Source organism: Temnothorax americanus, unplaced genomic scaffold, assembly GCF_048541705.1.
Source record: "Temnothorax americanus isolate GAGA-0224 unplaced genomic scaffold, ASM4854170v1 Scaffold28, whole genome shotgun sequence".
NCBI lineage: Eukaryota > Metazoa > Arthropoda > Insecta > Hymenoptera > Formicidae > Temnothorax > Temnothorax americanus.
In genome coordinates, this window is record NW_027509421.1 from 716,548 (window position 1) to 734,647 (window position 18,100).

At 43.9% G+C, this 18,100-nt stretch overlaps 1 protein-coding gene across 1 annotated transcript in view; it reads left to right on the plus strand.

Annotated features, from left to right (window-relative positions):
* Positions 1-1,280: 1,280 nt before the first annotated feature.
* The window catches only part of LOC143899663 (protein-lysine N-methyltransferase SMYD4), a 35,499-nt gene continuing 18,679 nt past the window's right edge, over positions 1,281-18,100 (plus strand). The window contains exons 1-4 of the mRNA XM_077410103.1: positions 1,281-1,295; positions 2,844-3,311; positions 4,124-4,268; positions 16,503-16,624. Coding sequence (XP_077266229.1) covers positions 2,951-3,311; positions 4,124-4,268; positions 16,503-16,624 — 628 coding nt within the window. The 5' untranslated portion in view covers positions 1,281-1,295; positions 2,844-2,950. The remainder of the gene's footprint in view (positions 1,296-2,843; positions 3,312-4,123; positions 4,269-16,502; positions 16,625-18,100) is intronic.

Here is an 18,100-nt window from a genome sequence, read left to right on the forward strand (position 1 = left end):
ATCTGTTGTCAAAAAATAATATGCAAAAGTGTGCGTGAAATTTTACTGTAAAAGAACGTAATTTTTTAAATGCATTTTTTAAATTAATTTAAATTTTTTAATTTACAGTTTTAAATTTAAAACGTTAAAAATTGTTAATTGTTAATTAAAAAAAAATGTCAAGAATTAAATTTAAGGCTTTGTTAAATGTCGATATTTTAAGATTATAAATTTCAAACTTAAAAAGATTTTAAATATTAAATTTAAAAGGTAAACTTTAAAATAAATAATGCGAGACTGTAATAATCCAAAACAGGAAATTCCAAAATATCAATCATTTGCGTAGTTACGCAATTACATAGTTCAAGGAACTAAGATTTACCACCCAAGACGATGTCGGATCTAGCTCGCCATTAAGTGGCCGATAGGGAAAGTCACGTAAAAGAGAGGAGAGAGAGAGAGAGAGAGAGAGAGAGAGAGAGAGAGAGAGAGAGAGAGAGAGAGAGAGAGAGAGAGAGAGAGAGAGAGAGAGAGAGAGAGAGAGAGAGAGAGAGAGAGAAGAGAGAACGTCTCGCACACGGGAGCTCGAAGATTTCGCTCGGCGCACAATCGCAAAAAGTCGCAAGGTGCGGAAACTTCGAAAGAGCGAGGAACGTCACGGTACGACTTTATTACACGGCTAGTTCGAGATTTACGAGTTACTCGAATCCAGGTATTTTTCACCGCAAGCAGGTGAGGTCGTCAGGGAGAGAGGCGGGAAGGGAGATCAAGGACGTTCGACGATAAATTTTCTTGGGCTATAATGGGGCTCTATGGTGGTGGAACGGACAGTGACGGGGGTGGATATCGGGGGTAGGATTTCTGCGTCGACTCAAGAGGCGACGCCGGGGTAAGACCGCACGGAACGACGGTGAAAAAAGGAGGCGAGGTGAAGACGGAAGGACCGGACGACGTCGGGATCGAGAATGTCGTTATCGACGAGACATTTTTCGTGGCGTTTCACGATTACTCGACGCTTGCGAACGGACGAAGCCAGAGGACTCTGCGATGAGGAGCGAACGCCTCGTGAGCCGTTTACGATCGAAATAGAACGTGTCTAAAATTATTTCTCTAGCTGTTCTAGACATAGAGAAAGAGAGAGAGAGAGAGAGAGAGAGAGAGAGAGAGAGAGAGAGAAGGAATTAAAGAGGAAAGAGAGCTTCTCTTCTTAGCAACGTTCTATCTTTGTCCCTTTCGCTATACATATACGCACATACATTTGTCCCTCCCTTTCGTCCGCATTCTACCGGCGCCGCGGCGTCTTCAGTCTAATACCGGTATATTCCGTTCTAATACCTCGTTCGTGTCTATAAAGTAAACCCTTCATAGAGCATCGAGTCGGCGCGAGAGAGACGTGAGGAATCCCCGGGTACTGCGGTTTTCGCGGTGAACGAGAGTGGTCGAGGATCTTTAAAGTTTTACTCACCAAGTGGAGATAGAGGAGAGAGGATGGTGGGCCGGCGGTAATCCGTTTCAGTCATTCCGTATGCACTCGGGTGTCCCTCGGCCGCGGTCGTCGTGCTCCAAAACTGCGAATCAACGAAGAGGGAATCGGAAAAAAATCGGGATACCGGTTCAGAATGGTTGAAGAGGAGAAGTGAAAAGTTTGCGTAAAAGACAGTTAAACGAGCCGTTCAAGTGAACTTTGCTTAAGCGTTTAAGCAGTGGACTAAAGCAGGATCTAAAGCGGGAATTAAAACCGATATAATTTCGATGAGCAAAAGTTTTTCGATGCCACAGATACCGTAAAGAAATGTGCTGCCTATTAATTATCGTAAACGTATGTTCGAATTTTAATTTGTAACTCGACTGGATCCTAAATACGTGTTATAAGATAATTTATGCATTGATTTTATCGTCTACTTTTATTTGTTTGACGAAACAAATGTAAGCAGAAGTAATAGCGGAAGAACCGAAAAGAATACAAACGTCCGATATTCCAGCAGTCAACCAATTTGCGAAGAAGGACTCGGCTGGCGAAGGAGGAAGTCCTCTTAAATTCGGGTCTCGCTGCTTCTTGATAGAGAATCCCCGAGTGGCTATTTCTCACGGGCGAATAGAGTCGTTTAATTCCACGGACTCGAAACGAGAGAATAGAAATCTGTGTGTGCCCGCGCGTCCGGTCCTCCTCGGCCTTTTATGATTCAGCACGGCGGAATAACTTTTTTCGGACTCGCGCTTTTCCAACGTTTCTTTCGGACTGAAATCAGAGTCTGCGTATAAAATTATTACGCGCGGATCTAACGGCATTTTCGTGAACAAAATATCTACATCGAGCTCCTTATATATATTCTGATCGTTGCTCCCACAGCGATTTATCTAACAGCTACTTCTTAATCCCGAGAGTTCGCGGAACAGAGTCGCGCACGCGTCCGACGACAGATACAAAATACCGAAACATCCAGCTCGTGTAATATTCAAAAGGATTGGTCGAGAGGAACGAGATGGCAACGTCGGGAGTAACGAGGCGGACTTCTAGTCGGTACATCGACAACTGCTGCGCATAAAGAAGTAGAAGAGACAGCGAAGGGAATTGATTGTATTCCGGAGAAATTCATCTCTCGCAAAAAGTAGAAATATACGAGAAGATTTAAATCAAAACATAATTAGCTGAAAGTATTAAGAAAACTGGGATACCGAATAAGAGCGTAATAACTGAGAGGTAAATTAAGATAAAAATCTTAAGAGATAAATTCTTCTTTCGCGCGCGTACAAAAAGGACGCTTTTACAAAAAGACAAGCCAAAAGGTGGTAATAAGTAGCGGAAAATATATAAAACTGTACCCTTAAAAATAAATCTAAGGGCGATTCGCTCGCATACACAGGGATCTCGTTAACGGAGCTTGGGGAAGTCACGGAGAGGGAGGAACGCGGCACAAAGGGATTTCACGAGACTCGGCACGCCGCGCCGGGCGTCCTTCCGTGCACAAGAATGCAGGATCAGGATGAATTTTACAGGACCCTCTGCTCGTCGGAGACGCTGCGCTCCGGCCGGAAGGGATTCTTCCATGATTTCAGCGGGCACGTGATGGAAACCGCGGGCGATACCTGGACGTCGAAGATATTCGGCCGGATCGATGACGACGAGGGACGGATGAGGGCGGTCTTCACCGACGCGAAAGTAAAAGACGTCGTGGCCGACACGCTCGCAAAGGTGAAGCCCCTTTTCAGAGACAAGGATGCGGAGATCTCCAGACGCAGGCGACTCGAAGGATACCAGCTCGGCGCCGTCGGCGAACACGACAAGGCCCTTTTACTGTTCAGTCAGGCTGTCCTGCGCGCACCTCAACCAGGTCACTTACAAATCGCGGTAGAACATCCATTATCCGAACGAAAAAAAGATTTATAATTTATTTTTACTGTGTGTATTGTTACTCTTGTTGTCATTTATTACATCGCTTATACTACTTTTAATATCTCGTTTACATTTTTCTGTATTCAAAAATTCTACATGCAACACAGATATATCACCGTCCCGCAGCATTGTTAAGACGGATCACTAATTAACATTATTCACAATCGTTGAAACTTAGTTTTGTGCTAATATAAAATAATACTCTTACATTGTTCCAATAATTAGAACGCAACTATACGAATGTTTAATTAAATCATATATAATTATTATTTACTGCAAATATAATATAATTAGTATTTATTTGATTTATATATCAATTGCAAATTATAATTTAAATTTATATTGAACTAAAGCATAAATTGGGCTGGAAAATCAAAGGCTATTTGATATATCTACGTTATACATATGAGGTCCAGCCGATTCTTTTTCAAATGAATATTTTAATATTTCTAATCTATGAATTCTATATTATGTATAATGCGCTCGTAGATCTGAAATATGCGTCGTCGAGTTGATAGCATATGTTCTGGTGTCGCGCCAAATCCGCACAAGTGGATACAATACTTAAATCTTACTCGCCGCATTTTCTAGCAACATACGTCAATTGGTCGAAAGATCTAGCGTTTTCATGGCTTCATTGGCGTTGTGTCGATAAATTGTTTACGTTCGCGACGGTAATTGATGAACGGGTCTCAAGGCCGAGCAGCGATATTTTCCCAAATCATACGGTATCGACAATATCTGTCTCAGGTAGAAACAAGACGGTTGATCAGGGTCTGTCGTTGCCCCTGGCGCTGTTGGGAAGAGCCGCGATCTTTATGGCCCTCAAAGAATACCATTTTGCACTGGAAGATCTGCGACTGGCCGCCGAACATGATTTGCCGGATCAATCGATGTAAGCATTGCCGTCTCAATTCACAGAATCTCGATTTTAGAAACGAGAAACGACGTTGAACCATCGTAATGACAACAAAAGCGGGCGTAAAAATCTCGAACTACAAGCGAATGAGATTACGATCATAGAATCTATTTTAAATCATTCCGAAATAATTGCAAAACGTTCTTATTTTAAGATTTCATTGATTAAGATCCAGTTTCGAGATGGAGGCGCGTTCTCGCCGAATTTCCTGGGTAGACACCGCAAGAGAATCCGCGAGTTGGTGGATTTCGCGATGTTTTCCATGTTCCTACGTGTTTTCCGACTGTTCTCTACAATTTTTTCGAGTCACAGTTTCCCCAGACGCACATACGAATTTAATCGTGGGTGTATCTGTATCCCGGGATTGTATGCGCTCGCCTGGGTCCACCGAGCCAGGTATAATGCGGCAAGGGATGAGGTGGGATACACACGCGCGCGTACTTCCTAAAATATTCAGAAGGGATGGGCACTTGCCGGGACGGGCGCGGCGGCCGCTACCGAACGAAACTAGAACTCCGGTTTTAGCCTACCCTCTCTGCGGTACCGTCGCTGGCTTCCCGCTAGGTTAACCTCGTGAAACTATAGCCGTACGACTAGGCGAAGTGGCCTTTGAGTAGACGAACAATAAACATTTAATGCGGCGCTTTTGAGAGCGGCATTAACCCTCCGGCCGCCAAACCGGTGAGACGCCGGATTAAGCGAATGAATCGTGAATTTTTAAACGCCATTAACTTTAACGCGAAAAATCCGTTGTTTAAAATTGGAAAGGAGATTTCAATTGCGCGGCAGAGAAGTCCCGATACGCTCGACGATCTTCTGGGAGTTTGGAAACTTTGGGGGACGATTCAGGATTCAAAAATTATCGTCGTTGATGTTCGTTCCTGATATTTTAACTGTCGCTTTCACGCTCCGAACACGAATTCGCTAATGCGAAAAGATTACCGTAAACATGAAACTTACATTACGCACGGAACATTGCACTATTTTGCAATAGAGGGAACTTAATGAGTCGTGTGATTCGTCGTTTATTTGGCAAAACGGGACCAAATTTGAAAAATGTGTCCTGTGTAACAAACGCGAGCGATCTTCCAACTCGTCGCCCTCGAATTACTTTCTGAATCGAAAAGAATAAAAAAATGGAAGCTGGTCGTTATTTCGTATCAAGTGTTTGAACCACCCTATATATATAATATGTGACACACGCGCGATATTGTGTTGATTAAACCGCCATTATACACTGGACGAAAATATCATAAAATTCCGCACGGCGATATAATAACGAAGGTAATTCGCTCTGCGTTCGATGACGATCAACGGGATTAACAGTATTTACTCTAATACCTTGCAATTGGTTACAAAAAGAATCTATTAGATTTTCAAAAGAGAATCCGTGTAGAGATATACATTTATGAAGAACTCGATAGTTTTTGAAATTTTCAGAATCTTTTTGTATTAATCCCCGGATGCACGAACTTTCCTAATAAAAATTTATGAATAGCAGGAAAATATAATTTCGTTAAATATTAAAATCGTATTGCCTGAAAAATAACTTGAAGTTTATACAAAAGTAAAAAAAAAATTTGAGGAAACCGAAAATTTTGGGAACTGTTATAAAAAAAAGATTTTGCAAGATCTGAAAATTGTTTGTTACGCGTCTAAATTTTAAATAAAAATTTGAATTGTTCGTATTGTTTCGGCGTGATTATATTATAATCTGACGTTATCTGAATTTTCGGAAATTTCGCTGTACAATCTCGCTTGCCTCGCTTTAACGATCCGCATTCTCTGGTTTATCGACGTATTAGACAGACATAGTTATCATTGCATCAATCGCGAGTAGACGCGAGTGAGCCGCGCTCATCGCCTGGCCAGTGGTTGGTGAACGTACTGCAAAATCGATAACATAAACATTGTGCAAGCCGCGGGCGAGCGGGCGTAGTAGCTGTTCTGTCAATTAAAATCGCAGCTGAATTAATGACGGATAAATGCGGACATGACGGATTACGCAGAATGGATTTTATCCGGCCCGCGCCACCCGTTATCCGTCCCGCGCCGCAAACGGTGTTATATTCGGGGAGAACGGCCAGAGGGGAACGTTCCGATTATAATTGCTACAATTATCGATGAGCGTCACGCAGAATTCTCAAACGCGGCCGAGTCATTAGAAACTCGACGCGCGAATGCGCGCGTAACGAGTACGGCGGTGAATATTATCATTTTCGACGATTACATGTTTTACGATCGCTCTAAAAATTTGTATGAATAACATGATGTGCGTATATAGGGAAAATGCGTGTTGTAACGACAGAAATTATCGAAGTTTTCCCGTTGAGAAATTGCTGGGTTTGGTTGTAACGGGTGTTTCTCTCTCCCCCCCTCTTTCTCTCTCTCTCTTCTGCGTAAAGTACGCAAATTTTTGCGAATGCTCTTGCAAATAAAACAAATAGTATTTTGCAGAGGGACGCCGCATTGCGAAATAATGTTTGCGGGATGATACTCGAGAAAACACATTTGCTTTATCACGGAATAATAGTCAGCGTATTTTGCGCGAGTGTAATTGCGAGGGGCTATTTCGCGAGAACAAAAGGCGGAGGGAGAAGCTCCGAGTTCGATCTTCGATCCCATCCCACGATTCCGATATCAAATTCCATTTTATAGCCATTTTCGTGTCTCGCGTTTTTATCCGAACGTCATAGTTAAGAACCGCGGGAAGGAGAGCTAAAGTTAAAACGGAAAAAGGGGAACTCTTCATGGGCGAGATGCACCGTGCTGAATTTAAATCGAGCAAAGCGATGCGTCATTTATCTTTTCCCGGCCGAAGAGATACAAACGCTCAGCGGCAGGAATATTCCTCGCCGCACAAGAACCTTTTAAAACGATTCTTGATGAAAAAGAAAACGATCCTTGTATTCGATATATTAGGATATCAAGGGAGCGATAAATTCTAAAGAAAATTCAAATTAATGCGCGCGCAGTAATTTAACACGATCGTCAAGGGAGATAGAATCGTTGAAGGAGCATTGTCCCGAGTACTTGAAAAATATTCCCAGACCTCGTAACTCTGTTTTCCGACACTTAACGGCCGAGAAATGCGCCGGTCGGAATTCGCACTCGGAGCCAGGGGTAGAAGGATAGAGATCGGGCCAGATACGAGATCGAGCCATCAGCTAGAGATAGGAGCTTTCTCGTCGGGGTCACGCGCGCGCGCGCGAAATTAGATCGGCCCCGATTTCCGCGCAGGCAATCCGCGACTGGATAAATCGTAGATACGAGCCACCCAGTCGCAATGAACCCGTTTTTTCCTCCCCCTCCGAATCCTGACCGGACCGTGCTCTCGTTTCCCGTTCTCGGGGGGAAAAAAACGAGGTGGATGTTGAACACGATCGGGATAGAGGAACAGCCAGGCGAGGAAATCTCGTACGTTAGCCGTCAGTTTGGCAAGAAGGATTGCTCCTCGAGTCGGCCCGCACGTACCTACAAGGGCTTTGATCCAGATTGCGGTAGCTTTCGGGGGATAAGCGACGTAGGACGATGCAATGCGACGCGACGCGACACGATTATTGGGATAAACATGCACGTGGGAAAACCTAGAGCAATGTTTCGCATGATGTATATTGTATATAATGTATATGATAATACGAGCGATAAGTTTCGTCTGTCGCGTCAAGCGTCAAGCGTGACATAATTTATTATCGCGTAATTTTATTTCATATTTTAAGCTTGAAACGTATGTTTACAGTGTAATCTCAGAAAATAATGACATCTAATCTTTTTTACTAACGTTTATATCTTTTTTTATATCTTACGAGTTCTTCAATATAGAAAGAGATTAGAAAGAATAGCTCAAAGTTATTTCCATATCTAGATATCTATTTATTTCGATACAGAGAAATCTGCGGCTAAAGATATCATCTGCAATGGTTGATGCAACGTTCGTGATATTTCCGGAACAATAATTCTCCAATGGACGTGCGCGCGGCGCGTCGTAGTTCGTAGTTCTATCAACAGAATAATCAATCTTTTATTTTGATTCTTTGTAAATTATATAAATTAAAAGTGCTCCGGTTTTATTATTCCTCCAACGAGCGAAACAGGCCGAGAGCTTTGATCGTAAACAATGCAGAAGAGAGATTTAATTATCGAAATAAAGAGCGGGCGGGAGGAAGCGAGGAGGAGCTCGAGGAACGCTTTAGTGCTCGAAATGACGGAAAGATTCTCTCCCATCATCGTTAGGAGGGAGGATACAATTTATTAAGCGGGCGATTAAAGCGTAAAAAAACGCATTGTAGATTTATTGTCTGAGAATTTTACGAAATAAAATAACGCTCGTATACAGCGTCACGGTGAAACCGTACGGTACACGTTATCCGAGGTAGTCGTGTTGAATTAATGCAACGAGGGTAGCACTCGGTTCTACCGTTCGACCCTTAACCCCTGGGTAACCTTTAATCCCGCCGCAAAAGCTTTAAATCCGTTGGACGTCTCGGAACTTGCGAATCACGATTCGTATTGCGGAGAGATCGGTTGACAATGACGATCTTTATCTATCCACGGGATAAGCTTCGCAATCGAGGACGAAGCGTTAAATCATATTTTACCCTTCGCTCATGTATAGTTAGTTGAGTATTTGACGTTACTTGAACGCGATAATATGTTACGGGTACCTTGTACAATCTCAAAAATATCTAAGGGACATATAAAGCAGTAAAAGTCATTATTTATTTGCGAAGTAATTTAGATGGTATTATTTAGAACAATTTGTTATGAATTAAGTGCAACTTTACGTCGGAAAACCCGCACGTATATCGAGCTTAACGCATCAGAGAGTGGACGACCAGAGTGGAAAATCGATTACCCGCTGGACACTGCAAAACATTTCCCAAGACAAGAAGATCCCCGCGCGGCAAGTAAGATGACGCGTCGCGTTTTCCGCGGCAAAAAGTGGAAACTCCGCGGGTGTCGGCGCCAACCCGCAGGAGTGGATTAGCCGTCGATGCGGATCTAAGCGTAGGGAAAGATAGGAGGAGGAGGAGGAGGAGGAGGAGGAGGAGGAGAGAGAGAGAGAGAGAGAGAGAGAGAGAGAGAGAGAGAGAGAAAGGCGAAGAGGAAGAGGAACCGAGAACCTTCAGCCAGGCTAATTAATGAAGTAATCGACGTAACCCCGCCTTGGCCCCCTCGACTCTGCTTAGTCACAGCTATGAAGTGGTCTTGTTTCGACGTCGCCTACGCGGTTAGACTACCGTCTGGCGCCCTTGCCGCATCCCAGTGACTCGGCATTATGCTGTCCGTTGATCAGACAGTGGTCCGCAATTAACAAGTTCGTAGCGATTTGCGTCTAGTACACTAGGGCGTCGTAGAAACGTAACAATAACGCATAATAACGTAAAAAGGGTGAAACCACGTGAAAAACGTCCCTCTACCTTTACAGAATCGCGTTGGAGCAAGAAAAAAGAGAGAAAGAAAGAGGCATTTAAAAAAAAAGCTTCGTTGAATAAAAAAGCGCAAGACTTTTCCGTCCCGTTTAATCAATACCAGCTACTGTATCAACGTTTCAAGTCCATTTCATGAAGCTTCTCGCGCAGCACATGACACCCCCGTGTACGCGAGAACGCGTCGAGCGATATTCCGCGCGAGGCTGTTCCTCGTTATCGCGTCCATTGTTACGGCATTAGCATTGTTATATAATTGTTATGGAGGAGGGATTATATTCCCGCGGCGTAACGTGTATATCGCGCGGTGGATGCGCGCGATGCGGGCTTCGACGCGCGATATAACAAAATAGGGATCGGTTGGCCGATATATCATCCACCGTAACGAAGAATAATTGGATACGCCGTAATTAATGGCGCGCGCCCGCCTGCATTTCGAAGATCTACGTGTGCCGCACCGGCACACGTTGCGCGATCGCAAAGAGCGCGAGCGGGGAGAAAATCCGCGGAGGTTTGCGGCCTCGGCTGTTTGCCGGCTGTATAGCCGGACCGCAGAGAAAATAGCTGCCGGATCGACCATATTTCTGTCCGAGCGTAACGCTGGAAAGAGAAACGTCGCGCTCGTATAAACGCTACCTGCCCCCGGGCTGGATTATTTTTGCGGGCTGTATTTCGACATCGATATACCGGAGGGGGAACATCGAGCGATTCGACGCAAATAATTTTCTCTGAGGGTCCTCTCAAAGAGCGATTTGTACCGATTCAGCGACTGTACAGGGTGTCCCGGAATAACCGGTACGATCAGACGATGTATCTTCGAAATGTCAAAGGAACATAATAACGAAAAGGATGACTTATAAGACGCCTAATCCAACTTTTGCGTGGAGAAAACTCGGCTTAGTACAGTATTCTAAAACCTGATGTGATTTAATTAGAACATTCAATCTTTCGTTGCAAAAAGAATTTGTACACTACTATTGTTTTAAAATATTTATGTTCTTACTTTTACAATTTTTATAGCTTTCGAGCAAATGATTAGATTTGTGTTCTTGCTTTTATTTATAGTTTTTATCGCTGATTCAATATTAGAAAATTATTTTCAAATATTTTCAATTTTAGACCGTCATTTTTTATTCATCAGTTCTAATTAAAAATATGAGATAAACAATGGATAACGTATATCTCTATATTTCAAGAGCGTTAACTTGCATTTCCATTGCGCGACGTCCCCGATTCTCATCTTATCTCGCGCATACATGAGAGATGAATATGTTCCGCGTATCAGATAAATACGGTTCTGGGTTCATAATCAGACGCCCACATGAAGCGCCGAATGTGCGCGGTGAATGTCCTTCCCCAACCTCACAATTACAATGCCGGCACCGTGCGCATTACCCGTATAGCTATGTGGGGTATTTTCAGAAAGATGGTTCAGTCTCCCCCAGTCTCTGCGACACGACTGGCGTATCTCACTTACCTAAATGAACGTATACATGGCAGCTTGAAGCCGGTTTTTCCTCGGAGACGCGGTCTCTTATGAAAATATTTTATTCCGCAATTTTACCTCATATTTTTTTTTTATGAGGGATCACTTCCCTCGCGTTTATACCTCGCATTCATACAACTCCCGTCGTGCACTCCATGCAAACGGAAATACTTTTGAAAGTAGAGAATTTATATTTTACTAATTAATTGTCGCTTAACCGCTCGGACATTTCTGACAAGACAACTGATTAACAGATATCTGTTACTTCGATTAATTGACCCTTACAACGCTATCGCTATACGTGGACATAAAAAAATAAGTTTAATCCAAACTGCGATGGTAACGATTAATTGTTCGAGGATACTGGCCACAAGAAGTGGAATATAAAAAAAACGGCTTTTATTTCCAGTGACATTTAATTTTACGATAAGGGAGAACGGCGGCGTTGTCGGCGCCGTTGTGATTAATCTTGCGAAAATATTGTGCTCTTCAGAATGATGTCTGATGTCGCGACATCGGCGCGGCGCATTAAAATTCAAAGCTCTGCCGTTATTTGCAGGCAGAGCGAGCGTTCTTATATAACGTCCCGGTGCGCGTACTCGAAGTCGACGAGCGACAACGCAAAACCACTTTGCCAACTCTGAGAATTTTTACGAGAGCGTCCGTTAATATTCAATACGTCCTTTCGAGAAACGCTCCGCAAATCCGCTAATGACGAAACTCGTCTACGGAAAGGAGAGAAAAGGGCCGATCGAAAGGTCAAACGGACTCGCGCGGTTGTCGGTCACTTGGTTTTAATTAGGCGAATTCTCGTCTTTACACTCTCGTGCTTGATTTTTTTCAGTGAAAAATTTTCCTCTCGCTTTCCTCCGCGCAACATTTTGCAACTTGTTACGTCCATTACTCTTTTTTTTATTCCTCAAAAGCCACGACGAAGAAACTAATCTCAAACGCGATCGACACGCTCGATATCGAGAGCCGTCGCGCGTCTTTCAGAGCGTGAAATAGCGCCTCCGTGAAAAAGTCGTCTCAATTAGCCTTAAGGGTTTCTTACGGAACTCGCGAATAGAGTTTAAACGGCCACAGGACCACAAGATATATATATATGTATGCATGTAATACCGCAGCAATCCCCGGTCTTGCGGACAAAGTGTACCGTTTAAACGGACTGCCATGGCACCCTGGCCATATACTCACGGCGAGCCACGGTAAGAAATTTAATATCCGCGTGCAGAAGGATTATTTAAAGTGCCCGCTGGCTACCGGTAAAAAGTTTGTGAAGTAAACCGTACTTCCCCCGTGCTTCCCCGACGTCGGCCAAGATTGCTCACCTCGCTCGCAATTCTCCCAGCCATTCCTGCTCTTCCGACAAATCTCTCAACAATAACATCGAAGTTATGTACGGAGTTATTTGCGAAATTTATTAATTATTTATCAATCTTTCGGCAACGAAACGAAACCACTTTTACGCGCGGACACGCGAATACGACGGGAATGTAAATTACGTGACGAATATTAGAAATGAAAATCATGCGTTATTAAAATAATAAATGTGTATAACAGGGTAACTGAAAGAAGTGTTTTTTAAAGTTCATTATTTGTTATTTCCTCACGAAAAGTACAAGGTTCGTCGGGACGTTAAGTGAAATCAAATATGTCGCGCGAAATTATGCGGGATTGTCTCTCGCTTGCCACTGTCTCGAGAATGCCATTATGTCTACGACGATGAAGCCATTACGGCGAGGCAAGTACATGTCGGGAGTATTTTTCTATCGACGCGAAGCGTCTTTGGGGCGTCGACGAGCTTGGCGCCACCGAGGAGACGATGAGTTCCAATCGATTGCCACTTGTCATTCGCATATTCGTAGCTGTTCCATTCATCCGTCGAACAAAGCGTGTGCCTAACGTGTGTATGTGTAGAGGCCGGTACAAAAAATGGGGGAAAAGAGTGTGGAGCGAATCAATAAAAGCATTTACTCTACCTTCAAAAGGACGGATGGAAGAAAGAGAGAGAGAGAGATAGAGAGCGGAGATGGGTGGAGATAATGAACAAGAAGAGCTGAAGAGATCAAGAGAGAGAAAGAGAGAAGGAAAGAGAGGCCAAACACCCGGACATAGGGATGCAGGGCGAGGGGGTGGAACAAGAGGGCGAACGCGCCGGCCCGGTTTGATTTCACCGGATGGGTTCGCAATAACAGTGCAAATTATTATTCCGCATTCGTCCACATCGATCGATATGTCGCTCCGGATCTATATATCGCGTGGCTATGATTTGGAAACCAACACCGCCGACCTTCCCTACCGAGAGTAACTCGCGGAATTAACCCAGGCAAAGTAGGACGGGACAGGGAGGTGGGATACGATGAAGAGACCGAATGATGGGAATGGGGGAATGGAGAGAATAGGGAGAGAGGAAGAGAGAGAGACAGAGGGAGGGAAAAAGAGGGAAATTCCCAAAGAGAGTGTTCATGGAGCAGAAAAATATCGACAGATTGCACACATGCATACATACGGGCGCGCAAACGACGTCGCTTTTAATAACCGATAATATTTAACGTGGACCGAATTCAATTTGTAGGAAAAACAGAGGTACGCTATTTCCTCCATCCGTGGGATTCGATCGTCGACGATCGATTTTGCGGTGGCCGCATAAAGCGTGTGAAATGTGCGCGCATCCTATTCTTTCGTATGTAGCCCGGCATAGAAAAATTCTCCCTTACTTCTTCTCGCTGAAAATAGATACGCTGAAATATCGAAATGTTACTTCGCTGCGCGGCTAAAACGATTCCAAGGAGATCGGGACGCGCTCTGCCTTTTCGGCGATTTTCCGTAAGAAGATCGTACAGCTTGAGACACACGAGGTAAGGCGTTTTTCGAGCTCGGGTCGTTCGAAGATCCAGAGATTTTCAGGAAGAAATCAGATCTTAGAAAAGTGCAAACAAAAAGCGATATCTTATTTCTGGTAGAATTTTATTTTAATTAATATCTACAGGCCGCAGGAGAGATAACGTTGACATTCCGCGGTCATAATTATTTTCTAAAAACGATATCCTTAGAATCCGACGCGGCGTGGACAATGGGACATCCGCGCGAGCGGATAAATGATACCGCATCGCGTTGTGTATCAAAGGTAACGCGCGAATTTTCACCGATACACCGTTGCGGCAGCGGGGGTGAGTGACGCCCGTTGAACGCGCTTTGGCGCTCGAAGCCAGAAAAATATTGAAAAATTGACGGACATACGCTGCTACACACGCCCGGGCTTTGTAGTGTTTAATAATAAATAATATTTGATACCAGATCTGCCCAAGGGCGGGCACCCCCCGTCCCCCCTTCCTCCGGTGCCCATTCGTCAGTGCGATCCGGTATCAACTCGTCCCGCAAAACAGTTTTATAACAAAACTCCAAAATAATAGAATAACTCTTTCAGGACCGGTTAAACCGCGCCTCTCTTACGTTGAATTTTGTTCATTGATATATATATATATTTTTTTTTATTTGTATGCATGTGTGTTCACCGCACAATTCGATGTGTCATTTAGTTTCGTTGTATTCATGTGTTTTTCTATATTCAAAACATTCATGTTAATGTGTGTGTTACTGTTTCATCCAAGTATAAATCTTTCAAAAGAGAATTGTTTTTGTATGAAGGAGGGATAAATTTTAGAAGAGATATAGTTTTTGAAGAGAAAGAGAAACTTCTCTAATGGGTACAAGAACTGCAGCCGTATAATGAATTTCCAATATTAAAATTGACAGTTACCGGTTTTAAATTTTGCGTGTAGCGATTGAATATTACGTGAATATTTACTCTTTAATGATGTTATAATAGCTGTTAATTTTATCATTGAGAATCGTGTTGTCCGATTTACACGTAACGACTTTGATTACTCCGCTCGACTTTATATCTCTCATTGTCAGCGTTTTCCTTTGATATTTTCATCAACTTATTCCTAAATCGCTAATTATCGGTAATGCTCACGGTCTTAATTGGACGAATCATCGGCGTATTTTGCGCCGCCCGTTATCATAGGAGTATTTATTGCAACCGGACACGCGCCGTCCGCGGTCAAAGAGTCCGCGGCGCAAAAGCGGGATAATTCTCCGGGCATCGAGATAATAAATTACCCTCGGACACAGAGAGTAGCGTATACGATCGCGCCGTTCCCTTTTATCGAAATGAATATTGTAATTTCCAACCGACTTTCTCTCTGCCACGCCGGCATCTCTTTTTTTCACCCTCCTCTCTTCTTTTGTTTCTGTTGCGAAACCACGCTTCCGCCACGATTTATGCCGTTGCTTCCTTCGGCTTGAGAGAAATTTACGTACACGTAGCGGGGAAGTTGCAGCCTCGCGGACCGCAGCGACAAGGGGATATGCACGCGGCTTCCACCCTAACAATAATTTTCATCCGTCAAAAGCCATACTTAATGCTCAACAAAATAATTTCTCATGCTTGATACAATCGCTTCTCCCCAACGATAATTCTCATCCGTCAGAAACTTGCGTTTAACAGATCGCTTGATTAAAAATAAAAAAATTAAATTTACTTGCCGTATTTTGCACGACAATGCAAATTTTTAATATCGCTATTACGTCTCATTTAGATTTCGTCGTTTTGTTGTATTCGAATGTGTCCTAAATTACGTTTCGAGCTATGTGGTAGCGTTTTTCCGATAAATTCGCAACGCTTCTCCGCGAAGCTTTTCAATTATGAATAAGTACTATTACGTACATACATATTCTCTCAAGTCTCTGTCTCTCTCTTTCTCTCTGTATCGATCTTTGCTTACATATGCATATATATGCGCGATCTTCGTATCAATAGTAGTACGTCAAACATTCTGTCCTATGGGTTACTGCCGTTACACCGAATGTGTATATGCGTATATATATACCGAAGTGGTATATCTGACAGTCGCGAAACTCCGTAGTATTTGCGTCTACTTCGTGAAACTGGAGAAGATAGTAATTTGAAGCTCTCGTCGGCCTCACGAGTGTTTATTCCGGAAGCACGTATCGCACGGGACGCGCAACGCGCGACCGAGACATACGTGGAATATTCATAACGCTTTCACGCGCCTTCCCATCGCGTTCCGTTGTAAATGACTTGCAAATGTTTCGTTAATTACTACAGAACAAGAGGCGGGAAGCTCGCTTAAGCTCCGGTTAACGAGCGACGTCGAAATAAAACAATTAACAGGAACGGTATAGAGATACGTTATACGCCAGTGAAATGGCCGCTTTGGAGAGATCTCCGCATTTATTTATGAATTTTTTTAACTGTTATTACAGGAAGGAATTTCAGCGAAAGAAGGAGGAGTGCGAGCGGTTTTTGAAAGTCAACGAGACTTCTCTAGTGCCCATCGACTTTCGCATCAACAAGGTGGCTCAATTGATTTCGAACAAAGAGAGAGGTACGTTTCTGGCGCATGCCGAGTATCTTTTTTTTTTGCAAAACTCAGTACAATAAGCACGATTAATAGATTTACCATAAATTAATCATACGCATGAGGGACACCATTTAGGGCGTAAACGCACCGTGGTCAACGGTGAAACGGCGTTAGAAATCCGGATTTCCAGAATTACGGTTCGCATGAATACGAATTGCTCCAACTTAGTATTGTAATAAGCTACTGATTATCTGCAAATGATAAGATATTACGGCGCCGTATGCTGACGCATTACTGGCTACTCGGGGAGTTGTACATCGCGCTCGGCGAGTGATGCGATACACAGGCGCGTAACGTTACCACGGAGGCGGTTCTAAGTGTAATCTGCGGGGCTAACAAGGAGGTTAGCGAGGCAAGATTGGCGTCAATATCGTTACCGGGACGCGCGCGTGCAAGAGGGCGGGACAGAGAGAGAGAGAGAGAGAGAGAGAGAGAGAGAGAGAGAGAGAGAGAGAGAGAGAGAGAGAGAGAGGGTGGCCGGGAGATCCGCAATAAAGGTGGTCGTAATAATGTCGCGCACGATCTCAGCCTCCTCCTACGTGTATCCGGCGTCAAAATGCAGGAGCCATTCCCGGATTATGCGCTTCTTGGTATTGTCTTGCGTCTATTGACTGCCTTAGAACCGCGCTAGAGACAGTTTCCAGATACGTCATTTTCGAGTTCGCCGAGTGGAATAATAAGGAGCGAGGTACTTCTTGTGTATAATAACCCTTTATCCCACTAGGTTTTTTTGGCACCTTTACGCCGCATGAAGGGATAAGAATTAGAGAGTATTAGCTTGTGGTTGTTACTCGCCACGTTACGCGCATCCGAAGCGATACGGCGCGGTATATCGTCAATAATCCTCGTAGAAAGGAGGATCGGGAAAGTTAATCGAACGATGAAAATTAAATTGTTCGGAAGAAACGTCAGCGTAGACCGCGCATGCAAACGCGTGTAGCAGAGAAAATGCGATACAATGAGATACACAGGGCAAATCAGATATTCGGATATTCCGCGTTAAACCGTGCGTCTTGAACTAATTACGCGCGCTCGTGGAAGCGGTGGAAGGCACCTGCGCGCACAAGGTAGACTATCACATGCTTCGTCTCGCGTTCAATCCGCGCGTCGTAAACATACGTGCTTGCGGCAACGCGAAATAAAAAAAGCTAAAGAGAGAGAGAGAGAAAGAGAGAGAGAAAGAGAGAAAGAGAGAAAGGAAACGAGCAAGAGCGAAGCAACCACCACATATTCTTGCGCGGAAATTCTGCACAGCGGTGACTTCGCGAGCGATATCGAGTTTCGCCCCGTCTCGTACTTAGTCGTCGCGGCATTGTCGACGAAAATCCTATTCACCGGCGGTGGCGGCAGTGGCAAGCGCGATTCTGCCTTTCACAAAAGCCAACCGTTGCCACCCCGCCGCCCCACAAAATATGTAATTCGCGAAACCCGGCTTAAGAT